At 42.3% G+C, this 18,400-nt stretch overlaps 1 protein-coding gene across 1 annotated transcript in view; it reads left to right on the forward strand.

The window, feature by feature from the left end:
* The window catches only part of LOC124555743 (methionine aminopeptidase 2), a 104,688-nt gene that overhangs the window by 53,590 nt on the left and 32,698 nt on the right, over window positions 1-18,400 (forward strand). Inside the window, exons 4-6 of the mRNA XM_047129766.1 lie at window positions 947-1,101; window positions 6,963-7,200; window positions 14,845-14,939. Of these exons, the coding sequence (XP_046985722.1) occupies window positions 947-1,101; window positions 6,963-7,200; window positions 14,845-14,939 (488 nt within the window). The remainder of the gene's footprint in view (window positions 1-946; window positions 1,102-6,962; window positions 7,201-14,844; window positions 14,940-18,400) is intronic.

An 18,400-nucleotide genomic window follows, 5' to 3' on the forward strand; every position in this document is an offset into this window, starting at 1 on the left:
TATTCTAAAAAGTGAACAATTACTTAATTTTAACCCATGGCTGTATAGCCTGTGGGGGATAAAGTAGTATTTTGTTACGTTTTAATGCCTTTACAGAATAATGATCACATGGCTTCATCAAAAGGTTTGTCCTTAACACAATAAATGGCTTATGTTTGTAGAAAGTTATGCACACACCCACTGTAAAGGCTCCTTAATTCAAATGTAAATCATTTGCCAACTTTGCATGATTATGAGAACTGTAATTTTTTGTGTAATCTGACTTAAGCACAAGAACATAATTATGCAATAAAGAAATTAAAAACCATTCTTACAGCCATACTAATTTATTTACAACTGCAAATAACAGTGACATTTCACATAATTAAGTGTGTTTAAAAAACATCTGTGCTTCTGTGATAGGTGTTGATTCGCACAAGAACACTAAGGTTTCAAGATGATTGAAATGTAATTTCATACTTCAGTCTTGCAATCAATCGGCTTGACTTGTTCACGCACCGATACCTGATAGTTCCTGACAATTTGCAAACAAGTTTTTCAGCACATGCATTGTTGAAACAGTTTGAAACAATTAGTGATTTTTGTATTGTAAGGATGATGGTGTTGGAAATTTCAGCCGTCCTAAAAATGCTCTTCAGTGAAATACTCACGGGAGAATAGTGTGTGTGTGTGTGTGTGTGTGTGTGTGTGTGTGTGTGTGTGTGTGTGTGTGGAGTCTTATAGGGCTTTATTTCTGTGCGTGTGTGTGTGTGTGTGTGTGTGTGTGTGTGTGTGAGAGAGAGAGAGAGAGAGAGAGAGAGAGAGAGAGAGAGAGAGAGTTAGTGTGAATGAGAGTTTAGAGATGTCTGTCATATACACCAATTATCTTTTTCTGTACTCAGGATGTCAAGTGAATGTTAGTTTTTGAAAGACTGAAAATCTTTGAGTGCCTTTCTCCTTTTTATAGGTTTCTATCCAGTAGGACAATGCTTGGACTATCCCGTTATTGGAGACTATCGTACTGCTAGGCAGCGTGTCACTTCAGAAGAACAGAAAGCAATTGACCACATGAACATTGACATTTATAATGAATTTAGAATAGCTGCAGAAGCTCACCGACAGGTAGGTGACATATCATACGTAGATTTATTGTATTTTTAGTTACATGTGTGACCACAAAATTAACGTAATGTTCCAACACTGCTCCATTATTTAGCTGTGATAGCAATGAAAATCCTCAGTTGACATTTTTCCATTTTATTGTATCTTGTAAAGTTATTGTACATTAAATTTAATTAATTACTGAGCAACACTACTGTTTCAGCCTCTATGGTCTCCTGTAGATAAAAAATATATAAAAAAGCCAACATAACATTTAACCACACACACACACACACACACACACACACACAGAGAGAGAGAGAGAGAGAGAGAGAGAGAGAGAGAGAGAGAGAGATATGCAGGTTGGTTACAATACAAGAAGTCACATATAATTATGTTAGTTTTGTTCACAAATGAGGAAGAGTGTTTGATATACAACAATTTTTGGGTGTATTATGACAAAACATGTATCTTACTGTCAACAGAAAGTTGTTTTTAACAAGACATAGCCGCTGAAAATGTCACTGAAAAAACTGTTCCTCTGAACGCTCACATTGCCCACAAAGAGCAGCAAAACAACTATGCCTTCAGAAGAAAAAAAAAGAAAAAGGTTAAAAATTGGTTGATGCTGTAATACTTTTTTTAGATAGATATGTGCAGAGTGAAGTAAAAGTGGACATTCAGGCTCTTACAACTAAACTATCATCTGGCTGGTACAGGTACTGGATACAAGTTGTATGAGACAAGCAGTTCCGCAACAATATCGTGCATACTTCCAGCTTGCAATTGGGTATGGAATAATATGAAACTTCCTGGCAGATTAAAACTGTGTTCCAGACCGAGACTCGTACTCAGGACCTTTGCCTTTTGTAGGGAAGTGTTCTACCATCTGAGCTACCCAAGCATGACTCATGCCCCGTCCTCATATCTTTACTTCTGCCAGTACCTCATCTCCTACCTTCCCAACTATACAGAAGCTCTCCTGTGAACCTTGCAGAACTAGCACTCCTTTTCTCCAGGAGTGCTAGTTCTGCAAGGTTCGCAGGAGAGCTTCTGTGAAGTTTGGAAGGTAGGAGACGAGGTACTGGCTGAAGTAAATCTGTGAGGCTGGGGTGTGAGTCGTGCTTGGATAGCTCAGACGGTAGAACACTTGCCTGCGAAAGGCAATGATCCCGAGTTCGAGTCTCGGTCTGGCACACAGTTTTAACCTGCGAGGAAGTTTCATATCAGCGCACACTCTGCAGATCAGGCAAGAAAGAAAGCCCTACTTGGGTTAGCATTGCCCACACGAAAAACATGGAAATGTTGGTGTGACCATGTACTGTAGGAGTCTGAATCTTCAGCCGATTCATCATATGCCAGAAAGGGCGATGATTGCACTGATAGGAGAGTAACCTGCCGCGAACATGCAGATGCCACTGGATTGAGGGCGGTTGCGAGAGCCTGCTGCTGTTGCACAAAAGCTTGCGGTTGGGCAATGATATGTTGGAGGATTTCTTCCAGGAAGATGTTTGTTGGGTGACTCAGCACTGACATGAACACTCGGAGAAAATGTAATCCTCACTTGTCATCAAGTTTGTCATAGCAAGAACAAACAAGAAGTACAGGTTCTGTGTAGCACTCAACACACTGACTGGACAACAGTAATACAGGTTACAGTATAGGCCGAGCACTCGTTTGCGATTGCTTAAATAACACTGTTTCTTTGGCGGCCCACCAGTGTGTGCCAGGAGGCCTGTGAACTGTACAGAGGCATGATCTCTGAAATTGCATGCATTGTGAATGAAGGTACATCAGTGATGCCGCAGGGCACCACACTTTTGTACCATTACAGAGGAAGGCTGTAGGCATGTTTGAGCCAAATTTGAAATTAATGTGAAACAGTGGGAGACAGTTACGGGGTTTCAAAAAAGTGATCGTTTAATTCTGTTACGCAGTGTAGTTTCATTCAGCAATTCAGATAGTCAGATGTTTTTGCACAATAAATTGTACCAAAAATAATGCGCATTGGGGAGATCTTCAATGCAGTGCGTCAGTCAAACTGCAGGTTTTTGGTGGTTCACACTTATAAATACAAAAAGTGCCAATTACAGCACTCGAGCTTCACGAACGCATAAATCAACATCATACCTGCTCGGTTTGCTCTAATTAGCGAATCAGAGCACAGGCCACATGACTGCATGCAAATGTGCTTCTGGCATTAAGACAGAACAGTGAGAATGCTTATTTCAATATTTATTCAGTATGATTTTAACCATTTGTGTTTGAAGTTTGTGGTGACCGTGTGATCTGTGGTGTAAACTGGGGTCTACGGTAAGGCAAAATGTGACCAAACATAGTGTTGATTTACATGTTAACACAACTAAAGTGCGATATTTGGTGTTTTCACATTTATACTTGTGTACTACAAAAAATATGTAGTTTAATTGATGCAGTGCATTAAACACTTCTCAAAAATGTGCCCCATTTCACGTGGGAGGTTGTGCAAAATTGTCAGGAAATGTTGTGTTGGTAACTAAAGCTGTTACTGGAGGGTGGTCATTGGAAGGAGGATGTTTCAGTTTGATAGCCAATTTAGAGCTAGAGGTCTTTACACAGGAAATCAACTGTTAGTTTGATTGTACACAATTCTCAGTGTAATGAAGGAAAAAAAAAAAATTACAATTTCGCTATTCGATAACAATCGTCTACCAACACTAGTAAACTGCTACATTCATTTACAACATTTTTATGCAGAAATAGGGAATTTTGTGATATTTCACAAAGACTGCTGATTTTGTGTTGTACCACTTAGGGCCAGTGTATAAAGCAATTAGCCTTAGGATAAGACGGAAAACGACCTTAGATCAAGCTTAATCTGGAAATGCCAAGTCACCGAAAATTCGCAATTCAAAGTCGGGTTCAGCTCTGATCATCAGATGATAGTGTAGTGACACTATGATTCATTGCCTTTGTTTTTAGCAGATACCAGCTGACATAACAAAAAAAAGTTATTAAAATTAAAATGCCAAGTAAATATGTGACTATGCCATTCCTACGCTGATGACGCTCAAAATACTTTTTTCGGTGTGGTAGTTTAGGTTAAGGAAATTACTGCCTAAAGTGTGTACTTAATGATCAATCTCATAAACATCTCATGGGAGATGACTCATAATTTATGTGATAAGTTCAGAGGCATTTTATACCCATATGGCAGCAGATTAGGAAAGGAAAATTCAGAATATTTGCAGCGAACAATTAAGTGCGGGAATTTTGACAGCAGCCAATAATGATTCATCACCACTTGTATGTGTTCTCTTTCGGCTCAATAGCAGTAACTATGCAATTTGTATTAAGTTTTTAACTACTTAACACGTCCTTAAACTGCGATGACAATTCCACATGCATTGATAAATAGAACATAAGCAAGTACTGTATTTTGGTGTACACTAACCACATACTTGTGCTTCATTCATTTAGATGGCTCAGAGGTTGCATTGTGGACTGCAGTGCAGAAGATCACATGTTCAAACCCATGTCAATTCTGGAATCTTTTTCTTCCATTTGTTACTACTTTCTCTACTTTATTGGTCGTAAAGATAATTATAACATAATCACCATGCCATTCCATACCATTGAAACCATACCATACTCTCCATTTTCCAAGTGTTCTTGGCCACTGTTGGGCAAAATTCTGTGTGCAGTAACTCTATGTGATGTGAATTACATTGTTTCCTTTCATTTACTTTACAAATATCTGAGCATTCAGATTTGTCCACTGAGGACGATGATGACGAGACCAAACGAGCTCCCCGCACATTCCGTGAAAGAGTGAACCTGCTCTTGGAGTTAAGTAACAAGTCATTTAAGCTGAGGTTTCATGTGGAGAAAAGTATTGTAGAGCAGTTGTAACTAAGGATCTCAGACTATCTGTTGAAACTAACCACTGACTGTAATGTGCATGTTGCTGTTAACCTTAAGATTTTACGCCACAGGAACCTTTCAGATATTGCTTGTTGATCTGTTTAAAGCAGACATAGCAACAGCTTGCAGAGCTGTCCATAAGGTATTAAACTTATGAGAGAATTAAAGTCAACAGCAGCTTCTCTCCATGCCTTTACCTTGTTTGTTACAGTGATGTCCCCCCAGAGATATCATTATACTGGCCCAACACAACTTCCAGCAGCAAATCTTTCTTGCATTGAGAGAAATTTGATGATCACTCCTTTTTCTGCCCACTTGTTCCCATGATTATAACATGATACCTTCAAATAAATACTGCATATCTACGATGTATGATAAATATGTGTGGTGGAAGTGCAATAATTGTCTCAGTAGCCGATGTTAGCCATGTTGCAAAGCATGTTGCGTGCTACCTAAGATCAAATCTGAACCTACTTAGGTGGAGCCAAGTTTAGCATTATACAATAGAGCTGAGTCCTGAACGTAGTTCAGTTTCTGACCCAGTGTCAAATTTGATCTCCAGTCAGTGATGTTTATACAGTCGGCCCTGGAAATTGCAGATTTCTATTTATTTTTCACTGTATCATTTCTGCAAAATTTTCTTATCCTTACTTGTTGTGCATAAATATGTAGATTGTTCAGTTACATGATTGTCAATAAATCACTGGCAACAGTAAAATATCTAAGAGTATCAGTTCATGACCACCTGAAGTGGAACTATCATATAAAAGTTTTACAGGAAAAGTAATTGCCAGGTTGAAATTCATTGAGAGAACACTAAGGAATGCACAAAAGAACTTGACATACAAAACAATGATTTGGCTGGTTCCTAAGAGTTTTTTTGTTAGTGGGGGACCCTTACAAGATGGGATTAAGAAAAGAGGTAAAGAAGAGTGGTGCATTTTGTCATGGGTTCATTTAGTAAAGACGTGAACATTATGGAGATCCTCGTCTAGCTTCAGTGGCAGATACTGCAAGAGAGGTGTTGTGCATAATGTAGTGGTATATTGTGAAAACTCGAAGAATGAGATTTCTAAGAAATTGGGCAACATATTACGTCCTTCCCCATTCATCTCATGAAACAACAGGGATGAGAAAAATCAGATAAATTTAAGCTTATTATGAAGGCTTGTATGAAGTTGGCAGTGTGTGTGTGTGTGTGTGTGTGTGTGTGTGTGTGTGTGTGTGTGGGTGCGCGCGCGCAATTATGGATGTACATTGAAGTACAGTCGAATGGTAACAGGCGTGTTTATGTCACAGGAGAGTGTAATGGAAGTGCTGAAAAATTTAAACTTGTGGACATTCAAAAAAGAAATGTAATAGCTCCTAAAAACATCCACAGAAAGTTCCAAGAAATGCTTTTGCTTTGGAATTTATGAATAATCTACATCCCGTTACAGATTCCTTCTTGAAGATAAAATTAGTATGACAGCTCATAAAGAGGCATGTAACCCTCCTTTCCCACTGTGTAGTGTGTGTGTGTGTGTGGGGGGGGGGGGGATAAACAGTACTATAAAGGATACTAAAATGTACCATATAGTGAGCACTCTGTAGTGAAGCAGAATCTAGGTGCAGATATGCAGTTACATCAAAATTTCTATGAGAAGTCAGATTTCTCTGTGTTTGTAGCATATTGTAAAAGTCTTGGTGCCAGGTATACATTATTTGAAGATGACGATCTGCACAAAGGAAGAAAATCGTGCAGATAGTAGAAGCCATTTGTAATTCGATGGTTGTTTTGGAAGGAAGGAAGGAATATTGGAACCTGTCAACAGTCGAAGATAATGTGGCATTCCGTTGTTCAGAGATAGAAATTGATCCCATATGTACTTTGTGATGCCATAAATTTTTGAAGATCATGTTGGTATGCAATATAAAATATCACCTCTATAAACAATTTATCTGAGCCATTACATGTTATTAGTGATTTATGTTTTCAGACCAGAGAATACATTCGGCGGTGGGTGAAACCTGGTATGACAATGATACAAATTTGTGAGGAGCTGGAATCAGTAGCTCGCAAATTAATTCAGGAGAATGGTTTGAAGGCAGGTCTGGCCTTCCCTACTGGATGTTCTCGCAACCATTGTGCAGCTCACTATACACCAAACAGTGGTGATTCTACTGTTTTGTTGTACGATGATGTTACGAAGATAGATTTTGGAACTCACATCAATGGTAAGCAACAAGTTTGTCAAGTGCGACAATCCTATTTATCCAAAAACAGTTTATGACTTTAATTTTGAAAGTAAGTTTTGTATTCTTATTTGCATTTAGTCTCATATGTATCAAATTACTCTGATTTGCCCTAGGAAACACAACAGCACATAATACGTGTAATACTATTATTAACAATACTAAATAAATTCACAAACTCGAGAGGGGATAGTACATTATGCTTGTCGGAGGAGTATAATATTTTCTTTTGTGAAAGTAATTATTATTATCGTTCTGCTGTTGTTAGTGGTGACTGCAGTAATCATCATATTTGTGAATGTGGAATGGATTGTCAAGCAGGATATATGGTTCACAGTTGATAAAATGCTCCTAAGGGTCTTTCTTGTTGAGACGTTTGCAGCAGTTTTAAAAATAAACATTGCAGCACAAACTGTACAATACAACTGCCCTACTAACAAATAAACTCACTGGACAAAATATTAGTCCCCCTCCCCCCTGCCCCCCAAGAGCACACCAGTCACTCAGGAGCATTTTAGAAAGCTTAGAAGTGGTAGGAACCATCTGCCGCTGGCACAAAGTGTGGCAGTGAAGTGCTGTGTATGCTGTTGTTGGTTGTATCAGATCGGAGCACTAAGATGGGTCGATGTACAGATGTGATATAATAGCAGAAAGTAGCCCTCAGTGAAGTTCCTCGATTTGTCCGTGTGTCAATACAGACTGTCAGACACGTTTATGAGGAATGGTATATGCCTGGAAGCCATGTGGTGTATTGTAAGAACGATGTGGTCTTAAGAAAGTTTATAGCTGAGATGACTGGAGACGAGTGTCACTCCTCATCAGTTACAGTCAATTTCAGGCCCAATGGGAATTGCTGTTGTCAGGAAATGCAGGTATGTCTCAACCGATTACTGAGCGGACGTTACAGAGGGAAGTGCATGCAATGTACCTTTGGAGTCCAGTATGTTACAATATGTCGTTGCTGACAGGGGCACATAAAGCTGAGTGTCTCCTCTGGGTCGAACGATGCGGAAACTGAATGGTAGCTGACTGAAGGCACACAATGTGGTCTGAAGAGTTGTGTCTTTTCAAATGTTGTGAGGTGTCGAGTGCACTGACAGCTGAATGCAGGCCAGGTGTGGTTTTGAGATATTTTGGGGGTATTTTCTATATTGTAACTTGTTTCCACTCATTCAGATTATTGTGAACATGAACTGGGATGTTTCTTTCGACATTATTGCAGAGCAGATGCAGCCCCTTCATCTGCGTCTTCATGATGAGTATGATGTAGACATTCCAGTCTTCCAAGATCACAACAGCTCTGCTCATGGGGCTGCACATATACATTCTGCTTTGAAAAACGCTTGCAACACCCTATCACATCTACGTTGGCCTGCTGAATCACCCATAGAAAATGTGTGGGACTGTTTGGAACAGCAATCAACATGCCAAAAGCATAACTGTTCAGAAACCTCTTTATTGTGTATACAGATTGGGTAATAGCTGGATGATATGTTTCGTCGTTCATACTCGTTTTCTCTCTCTCTGTTTCTACTGTCTCATGGTACTCCCACCTATCTTTTTCTTCCAAAGAAAACATTTTTTAGTTTTTTATAATACCTCAAATTATCATCTGCTGATTTTTTTTATCATTTTTAAAAGCTTTTATTAATTTTTTTAAAAGTTAGACTGAAAGGAGCTGTCGGTGTTCTGGCTGTTGTCACCACTGGGCAACTACTACATTGTTGGCATGAAATAGAGGTTCTGCGAAAATACTCCGCTGAGTGAGAATGACATAACAGAGCCTTATTACTCTGCTTTCTCCACTTGAGCTGCGGAAACACAAAAACCACTTAAACGACGTGATCCATGTAGACCTTTGCCATGTCCACAAAAATATTAGAAAAATCAGCTTTAGGACTACAATGAAACTGACAGGAGCCAACCATATTTATAATCATATGTGATGTACATTTCCAAGTAGTATGCAGTGGAATGAAATTTTCACCTATTTCGTACGTGGAAAAAACCTTGTTGGTCAGACAATTTATGTACCGTACTGCATGATGACAATGTGAATGTCTACATCTACATACTCTGTATGCTACCACATGGTGCATGACAAGGGCATCATATACCACTGCTGGAGAAGCAACAGCCTCCTCCGGCTCCTCTCGTGCAGAAGAGGTCCTTTGTGGCCCTTTCTCCTAATGTCTCCACTAATGCCACGGTGGACACTCGCCAGTGGCTCAAGGAGCCAAAAGCTGCAGGATGAACAGCTTCACAGTCTTCCCCTATGCCTGAAGCTGCTTCGGAGAAATCTTCCCGGCAAGCCCCTAAAGAGAAGCAACAGAGCAAGCAAACTAAGAAGTCTGCTAAGAAACAGGACCCTCTGGTGACCCCAACACCACCACTCCCTATCAGTTCTGCATCTGAGGATGCGGTGGAGATCTTAGCATCCCCTACAGACCTGGATCTCATTGATGCTTCATCCACCATAGAAATGCCTACAAATAGTCAGAGGCAGTAGGTGACCCTGAGGCATAACCTGCCTCCTTGTGCACTTCGTGCCTTCCCAGCCTCACAATAAAGTCATCCTCCAGTGGAATTGCAGTGGTTTTTTCCACCACCCGGCTGAGCTACGGCAACTGTAAAGCTTTACAAGTGCTTTCTGCATTGCCACCCAGGAAACCTGGTTCCTGGCAATGCGGACCCCTGCCCTCTGTGGCTATAAGGGATATTACAGAAACTGTAGCAACTATAATTGAGTGTCAGGTAAAGTTTGTGTCTATGTCCTGAAGTCAGTATTCAGTGAACCTGTGCCCGTTCAAACCTCTCTTGAATTTGTAGCTGTCAGGATTTAGATGACGCAAGAAATAACTGTCTGCGACGTATATCTTCCTCCAGATGTTGCACTACCCCTGATTGCATTGGCTGCACTGATTCATCAACTCCCTAAACCTTTCGTACTTTGGGAAGATTTTAACGCTCATAACCTCTTGTGGGGTTGCACAGTTCTTACTGTCTGAGACAGGGATGTCGAAAATTTACTGTCACAAGTCGACCTCTGCCTCTGAAATACTGGGGCTGCCACACATTTCATTGTGTCATATGGCACATATTCGGTCATTGATCTCTCGGTTTGCAATCCTGGTCTTCTCCCATCTATCCACTGGAGACTGTGTGGTGGTGACCACTTTCCATCTTCCTGTCACTGCCCTGGCGTCAGACCCACAGACGCCTGCCCAGATGGGCTTTAAACAAGGTGGACTGGGAAACTTTCACCTCTGCTGTCACCGTTGAATTTCCCCCACTACGGTAATATTGATGTGGTGGTTCAGCAGGTAACGACGACGATGATCGTTACTGCGGTGGAAAACGCGATCCCTCGTTCTTTAGGGTGCCCCTGGTGAAAAACAGTCCCTTGGTGACCGCCGGAAGTTGCTAAGGCAATTAAGGAGCATCAGCGAGCTCTGTAGTGGCATAAGTGGCACCCATCCCTGGAGCACCTCATAGCCTTTAAATGGCTCTGTGCCCGTGTTCACCAGCTTATCAAAATGTGGAAACAGGAGTGTTGGGAGAGGTACGTGTCGACCATTGGGTGCCATACGTCACCTTCCCAAGTGTGGGCAAAGATCAAATGAGCTTTTGCGTATCAGACCATAACAGGTGTTCCTGGTGTTAACATAAATGGTGTGTTATCTACCGACGCAAATGCAATTGCCGAGCACTTTGCTGAGCACATTGCTCGCATCTCTGAGTCTGAGAAATACCCCCCAGCCTTTCACACTCAAACAGCGGAGGGAAGAGAACGTCCTCTCATTCACTACACGCCACAGTGAACCCTATAATGTCCCATTTACAGAGTGGGAACACCTCAGTGCCCTTGCACGTTGCCTCGATACAGCTCCTGGGTCCGATCTGATCCATAGTCACATGATCAAACATCTCTCATCTGACTACAAGCAACATCTCCTCATGATTTTCAACTGGATGTGGTGCGATAGCATCTTTCCATCACACTGGTGGGAGAGCACCACCATACCAGTGCTCAGACCCGACAAAAACCCACTTGATGGGGATAGCTATCGGCCCATCAGCCTCACCAACATTTGTTGTAAGCTGCTGGTATGTATGGTGTGTCGGCGGTTGGGTTGGGCCCTGGATTCATGTGGCCTACTGGCTCCATGCCAGGGCGGCTTCCGCCTGGGTCGCTCTACTGCTGATAAACTTGTGTCCCTCGAGTCTGCCATCTGAACAGCCTTTTCCAGACACCAACACCTTGTTGCCATCCTTTTTTATTTATGAAAAATGTATGACACCACCTGGCAACGTCATATCCTTGACACATTATACGAGTGTTGTATTCGAGGCTCACTCCCGATTTTTATCCAGAATTTCCTGTCACTTTGTAGTTTCTGTGTCCAAGTTGGTGCGCCTCCCCCCCCCCCCCCCCCCCCCTCCCCTCTCCGTATCCAGGAGAATGGGGTCCTGCAGGGCTCTGTATTGAGTGTATATCTATCATGAGGGGCCATTAACGGTGTAGTAGCAGCAGCTGTAGGGCCATCCGCCTCACCCTGTCTGTATGCAGGCAACTTCTGCATTTCGTACTGCTCCACCAGTACTGGTGTTGCTGAGTGGCACCTACAGGGAGCCATCCACAAGGCGCAGTCATGGTCCCTAGCCCACGGCTTTCAGTTTTCGGCGGCAAAGTCGTGTGTTATGCACTTCTCTCGGTGTCATACCATTCATCCCAACCAGAACTTTACCTTACTGACACTCTCCTCACTGTAGGGGAGACGTATCGATTTTTAGGAATGTTTTTTTTCGCCCGATTGACTGGGCTTCCTCACCTTCGTTGTGGATGTGCTGGCAGCACCTCAACGCCTTCCGCTGCCTGAGCGACACCAACTGGGGTGCAGATCCCTCTATGCTGCTGCAGCTATACAGAGCCCTTGTTCAATCCCGCCTTGACTATGGGAGTCTGTTTTATGGTTCAGTGGCACCCTCAACATTGCGTTTACTCAACCCAGTGCGCCACTGTTGCGTTCGACTAGCAAGGGGAGCTTTTAGGACAAGTCCGGTGACCAGTGGTCTTGAGGAGGCTGGAGTTCCTCCATTGCAGGTCAGTGCACAACTTCTTGCCAGTTACGTTGGACACATTCGTAGTTCTCCTGCGCATCCAAATTACCGTCTCCTTTTCCCACCCACAGCGGTTCATCTCCCGCATCAGGGGCCCATGTCAGGGCTTACAATTGCAGTTCGCATCCGATTCCTTCTATCCGTACTTGGGTCCTTGCTGTTACCACCTGTACTCCAGGTCCAGTCTCGTACACCTCCATGGTGTACACCTAGGCCGCGGCTTTGCCTGGACTTTTCACATGGCCCAAAGGACTCGGTGCACCCTGCAGCTCTCCGCTGTCACTTCATCTCAAATCATGACATGTACCGAGGCAATGAAGTGATTTACACCGACGGCACGATGGCTGATGGTCACGGCGGTTTTGCGTATGTCCATGGAGGACAGCATTCCTTGCACGATGGCTGCAGTGTTTCACTGCAGAGCTGGTGGCTATATCTTGTGCTCGTGAGCACATCCATTCATAACCTGGGGAGTCACTTCTTCTGTGTACTGACTCCTTGAGCACTCTACAAGCTATCGACCAGTACTACCTTTGTCATCCTTTGATAGCGACCATCCAGGAGTCCATCTATGCCCTGGAATGGTCCGGTCATTCAGTGGTGTTTGTGTGGACCCCAGGACACGTCGGAATCCCAGGCAATGAACATGCTGACAGGCTGACCAAGCAGGCAACACGGAAACCGCTTATGGAGATCGGCATTCCAATAACTGGCCTGCATTGGTTTTTACGTTACAAGGTTTTTCGGCTTTGGGAGATGGAGTGGCATAGTCTCAGTTTGCACAACAAATTGCGAGCCATTAAGGAGACTACGAATGTGTGGCAGTCCTCCATGTGGGCCTCTTGCAGGGACTTTGTGGTTCTCTACCGCTTGGGCGACCCACGGCTACCTCCTGCGCCGTGAATACCCGCCTCAGTGTCGATGTGGCGCCCGGTTGACAGTGGCCCATATTGTGGTGCACTGTCCCACTTTGACTGCCCTGTGGCGAAATCTTCGTTTACCGGACTCGTTTGGAGCAAGACACCGTATTGACTAACTATATGCCAGCTTGACAGTGTTAAAAATGAAAATCTGTGGAGTTCAAAGTAAGTTAGTATACAAGGTGGTTTTGTGGGTAAATTTATAGGCCAAGCAGAAAAACGATGATATCACCGAGGAGAATCTCAAGATGATGTTGGATCATGCAAAACATAGACTGTTGCTCGGTCTCTGTACATTCAGTGAAATCTATACATTGAGCAGGTGGACTGCACCTGTTCAAAGTCAAAGTGCTGGACAGCAGTGCAACACTTGTGATCAGTGTAGACAACGTCTAAGGCTGCAAAGCCCTGAAGGATTCAGAAGTAAAATCTGTTGTTCTTCTAAATACTGAACACAAACCAGTAGTGAAGATGGTGAGGTCCAGGCTGCATAAGCTGTTGTGGTTTTGTTGAGCATTTCATCCATGATGGGCTGGCCTGACTGCAGACCAGGAGAAATGGAAGGAAGCCAATGTTCTACATCCTGACCATTAAGTTCGTCCACAACAAAGATAAGATAATGTAGAGTGTCAGTGTTTTAGGTGTGGGTGACCTCTGGCTATCCAATTAAAGTGGACCCTTATGTGTCACCAAAGAGTTGTAACTGAAAATTATGGAGATGCCTTGTGAACTAAAGTGGGAATCACTGGAGAAAAGATGAGGCTCTTTTCATGGGCCACTATTGAGAAAATTTAGAGAACCAGCATTTTAAGCTGACAGCCAGAATGATTCTACTGCAACCAATCTGCAATTTGCGTAAGAACCATGAAAGTAAGATAAGAGAGAGTAGGGCCCATACAGAAACATATAGGCAGTTGTTTTTCCTCGCTCTGCTTGCGAGGGGAACAGGAAAGGAAGTAAGGCACCCTCCGCTCCGCCACACACCATACGGTAGCTTGCGGAGCGTGTATGTTGATGCAGATGAAAGGTAATGACACCAGAAGCTCCAGTGTAGATCTCTAAATGTTTTAGAGTACTGTAAGGCAAATAAATGCTGGAGTTGTCTGTTCAAAATCCTTTCAAATAAATCTCTAGTTGGAAGGTTAAGTAACTCTCTCCTGCTTGCCCTCCCCTTTTTTTGCAGCCTAATCAAACAATGAGGAGTGCCCAAATTAGGGACTGAGCAAAAATTAATGCAATATCCAATATTTTGTGCAAAGTATGGATGATGCTACCCAGCTGAGTTCAAAATCCTCCTTTGCCAGATAACTTTGAATTCCGCATATATTACAATAATAACAGTATTACTTGGCTCTTTTTTATTTTTTGAGGGGAGAAAAATTCTTCAGTTTTGTTTTATGTACATGTGCAGGGACTATTAGGCAAAGTCTTTCATGCTTCTCTGTATAGCTCCCGTTTGCAAATAAGTCAATCTGAAGATCTAAACTTGTAGTAAATAAAGGATCATTTATCAGAAGCTCTTGGTGGTGGAAATATAATGTTTTTCAAATATATAAAAGATGTATTTTGTTTAACTCTGTTGCAGGTCGAATAATAGACTGTGCTTTCACATTGACTTTCAATCCAAAGTACGATACACTTATTGAAGCTGTACGAGAAGCAACAAATACAGGAATAAGGGTAAGAATCTACTAGTTACAATCAGTAATTACTGGTAATCTTTCGTACAGCACTTTGTTATAGCTGTGTTTGCAGCACTAACCATCTTACAGAAACTTATAGGATTTTGATTTCCTCATCATATCTTTGTCAAAGAGAATAATAATGCCATGTTATCTGAATGTGACAGAAATTATTGAGCGAGAAAATGTATAGCAAATGAAATTTATAAGAATATAGAAACAAACAATAGAAACTCCAAGTTGGAATAACAGTAATATAAGGAATGGGGTAGATTGCTAATCATCACAAAGATGACCCATTGAGTTGTAGACAAACACAAATAAAAGACTGTTACTCATGCAGCTATCGGCCAAAGTCTTCCTCAGCAAAGAAAGCATACACAAATTCACACAAGCAGGTGCACCTCACACACACACACACACACACACACACACACACACACACACCGCCACCGCCACCACCGTCAGCAACTCCAATTGGAGTGTGCGTGAGTTGTGCTTGCTTGTGTATATGTTTTCTTTGCTGAGGAAGGCATTGTCCGATAGCTGCATTTGTAACAGCCTTTTCTTTGTCCCTGTCTGCAACTTAGGGGGTCATATTTGTGGCAAGTAGCAATCTATCCTATTCCTTATATTGTTGTTAAAGATATAGAAACATTTTTCACTTGTATTTCCATATTGTTTTGCTGGTTGATTACAAAATATCTACTTTCAAGTAATTTAATTTGCTCTCCCAACACATCATTCAGTCCTGTAATCCTAGTCACAGTGTCTGCTAGTCCGTGTCCCAAATCCACCTCCACACCTATCCACTTCACTAATCTGCTCTCACACCTTCCACTCTGTAATCACTTAGTCTCCATCTTCTTTTATTCTTCCCCCACCCGTTTCCCAGCTACTCCACCATGTCATTGTGTATCTGCCCTCCCCAGAGCAATCTCATCTGTGTCAGATTCCTATCTTAATCATAATATGTAAACATTCAATTTTTTTTTTTTAATGTGATTTGTGCATACGTTGATATTATATTTCTAAATATGTCACCTTATATTTTGTTTATTTCTATTTCATTACAAGGAGCAGGTGGTGATATACTTAAAACAGTTGCTCTGTGTTTGCACCTCTTCTGAATAATGTAACGAAATAAGCTTGAAAATACTACAGGCATACATTGGCAAACTGGTGTTATATTTAATGTTTCATAGTTTGTGGCTGTTTTTAAGTTCTATAAATTTGTATATTTGCTAACATTTTTACTTTTTATCTACATCTAATCATGTGCAAATAATTGGCAGCACAATGGAAATGCAGGATTCACGTGCAGTGCCCACGTTCCTTTCAGACTCCATGCACACCTATTCCCATTTGGACCTCTCCTTCTGCACTGTCCACCTTGCCTGTCATCTCAAGTGGTCCATTCTCTCTGACATGTGCTTGAGTGACTATTTCCTGTGTGCTATCCTTCTGCTGACACCTACCCCGCCTGTAGACACACCTAAATGGGAACCTACCAAGGCTGACTGGAGGCTTTATTCCTCCCTGGCGATCTTCATCGAACAACATTTCCCCAGTTGTGATGACCATGTGGACTACCTTGACAGCGTTATCCCTACCGCTGCAGAATGTTCCATTCCTCGCACTTCATCTTTACCTCACCTTGTCCTGGTTTGTTGGTGGACTGAGGCGTGCTGTGACGCAATTTGTGCGCGGAGACATGCTCTCAGTGTTTTTAACCATCATCGTATGATGGCAAACTGCATTCATTATAAACAGTTGCGCCTACAGTGTTGTCGCATTCTTTGCGATAACAAAAAAGCTAGCTGGATTTCATTTACTAGTTCTTTTAACAGTTCCACTCTCTCTTCTGTTGTGTGAGCCAACCTCTGATGGCTCTCTGGGGCCAATGTCTATTCCCCAATTTCTGACCTGACCATAGCAGATGTTGTCATAGTGCTATCTCCAACAGGTTGGGCCACTATTTTGTGGAGATTTTGAGCTCCACCTACAATCACCCTGTGTTCCTCTATTTAAAATAAGAAGAGGAACCTCTGGTGATAATCTGCTCTTCTAAGAATCGTGATTGCTACAGTGCCACTTTTACTATGAGGGGCTAGATCATGCTCTTACTTCATCCCGATCCTCTGCCCCCAAGGTCAGGCAATGTTCACATCCAGATGTTGCATAACCTTTCTCTTGCAGAAAGCACTTTCTCCTTCATACGTAGAATTGCATCTGGGCAGAGGTCATGTTTCCCTCATGCTGGCATGAAGCCACTGTCATACCCATACCTAAGCCCGGCAAGGACAAACACCTTCCTTGTAGCTACCACCCCATTTCGATGACCAGTTTTGTGTTCACGTTGAGGGAATGTATGATTCATGCCTGGCTGTTATGGTGGCTCAACTCTCACAGTTTACTAACCACTGCACAATGTGGATTTCGAGCGCGCCGTTCTGCAGTTGAACGTCTTGTCACTTTGTCGACCCATGTGATGGAAGGTTTCCTGTGGGAATACCAGACTGTGGCTGTGTTTTGCAATTTGGAGAAAGCCTATGGCACCAGCTAGAGGACTAGTATCCTCCGTGCACAATATACATGGGGCTTCTGAGGTGGCATTTCCTGTTTTCTTCAGGAATTTTTAAATGACAGAGTTTCCAAGGTACATGTGGATTATGCCTTGTTGGACACCTTTATCCAGGAAAACAGGTTGCTTCAGGGTTCCATCCTGAGCGTCATGCTCTTTGCTATCGCCACTAATCCTATTATGGCCTGTCTCCCACTGGGCATCTCTGGCTCTCTTTTTGTTGATGATTTTGTGATCTATTGCAGTCTCCCTGGACTTGTCTCTTTGAGCAGCATCTTCAGTGTTGTCTCAATTGCCTTTACTTGTGGAGCATCGACAGTGGCTTTTACTTTTCTGCTGACAAAACTGTTAGTACAAATTTCTGGCCGCACAACTGGTTTCTTCCACCATCTTTACATCTTGGGCCCATTGCTCTTCTGTTCGTTGAAACTACGAAATTCCTGGGGCTTATGCATGATAGGAAGGTCGTCCCATGTCTTACCTGGCCGCTCGATGTACGCGGTCCCTCAGTGTCTTACGTGTCCTCAGTGGTACTTCGTGGGGAGCGGATCAGACCACTTTCCTCTTTTGTGTGTGTGTGTGTGTGTGTGTGTGTGTGTGTGTGTGTATTTCTCCTTTATTTTCTGAATAAGGCTTTGGCTGAAAGTGTGGTGTGTAACAATCTTTTCTTTGTGCCTGTCTTCAACTCATCACATCGTCTTTTCATAATTGTTCAAAATTAAATGTGGTAACTGTAAAAGGTCTACATTAGACAAACAAGATGAAAATTTGCAGTAAGATACAAAGAGCATATAAACAGAAATCAAAACAGCCTCTCCACATTTACTATGTATCTTCAAGACAATAAACATTCACCTTCAAGGCAATAAACACTC

The sequence above is a fragment of the Schistocerca americana genome, chromosome X, assembly GCF_021461395.2.
Source record: "Schistocerca americana isolate TAMUIC-IGC-003095 chromosome X, iqSchAmer2.1, whole genome shotgun sequence".
Classification (NCBI taxonomy): Eukaryota; Metazoa; Arthropoda; class Insecta; order Orthoptera; family Acrididae; genus Schistocerca; species Schistocerca americana.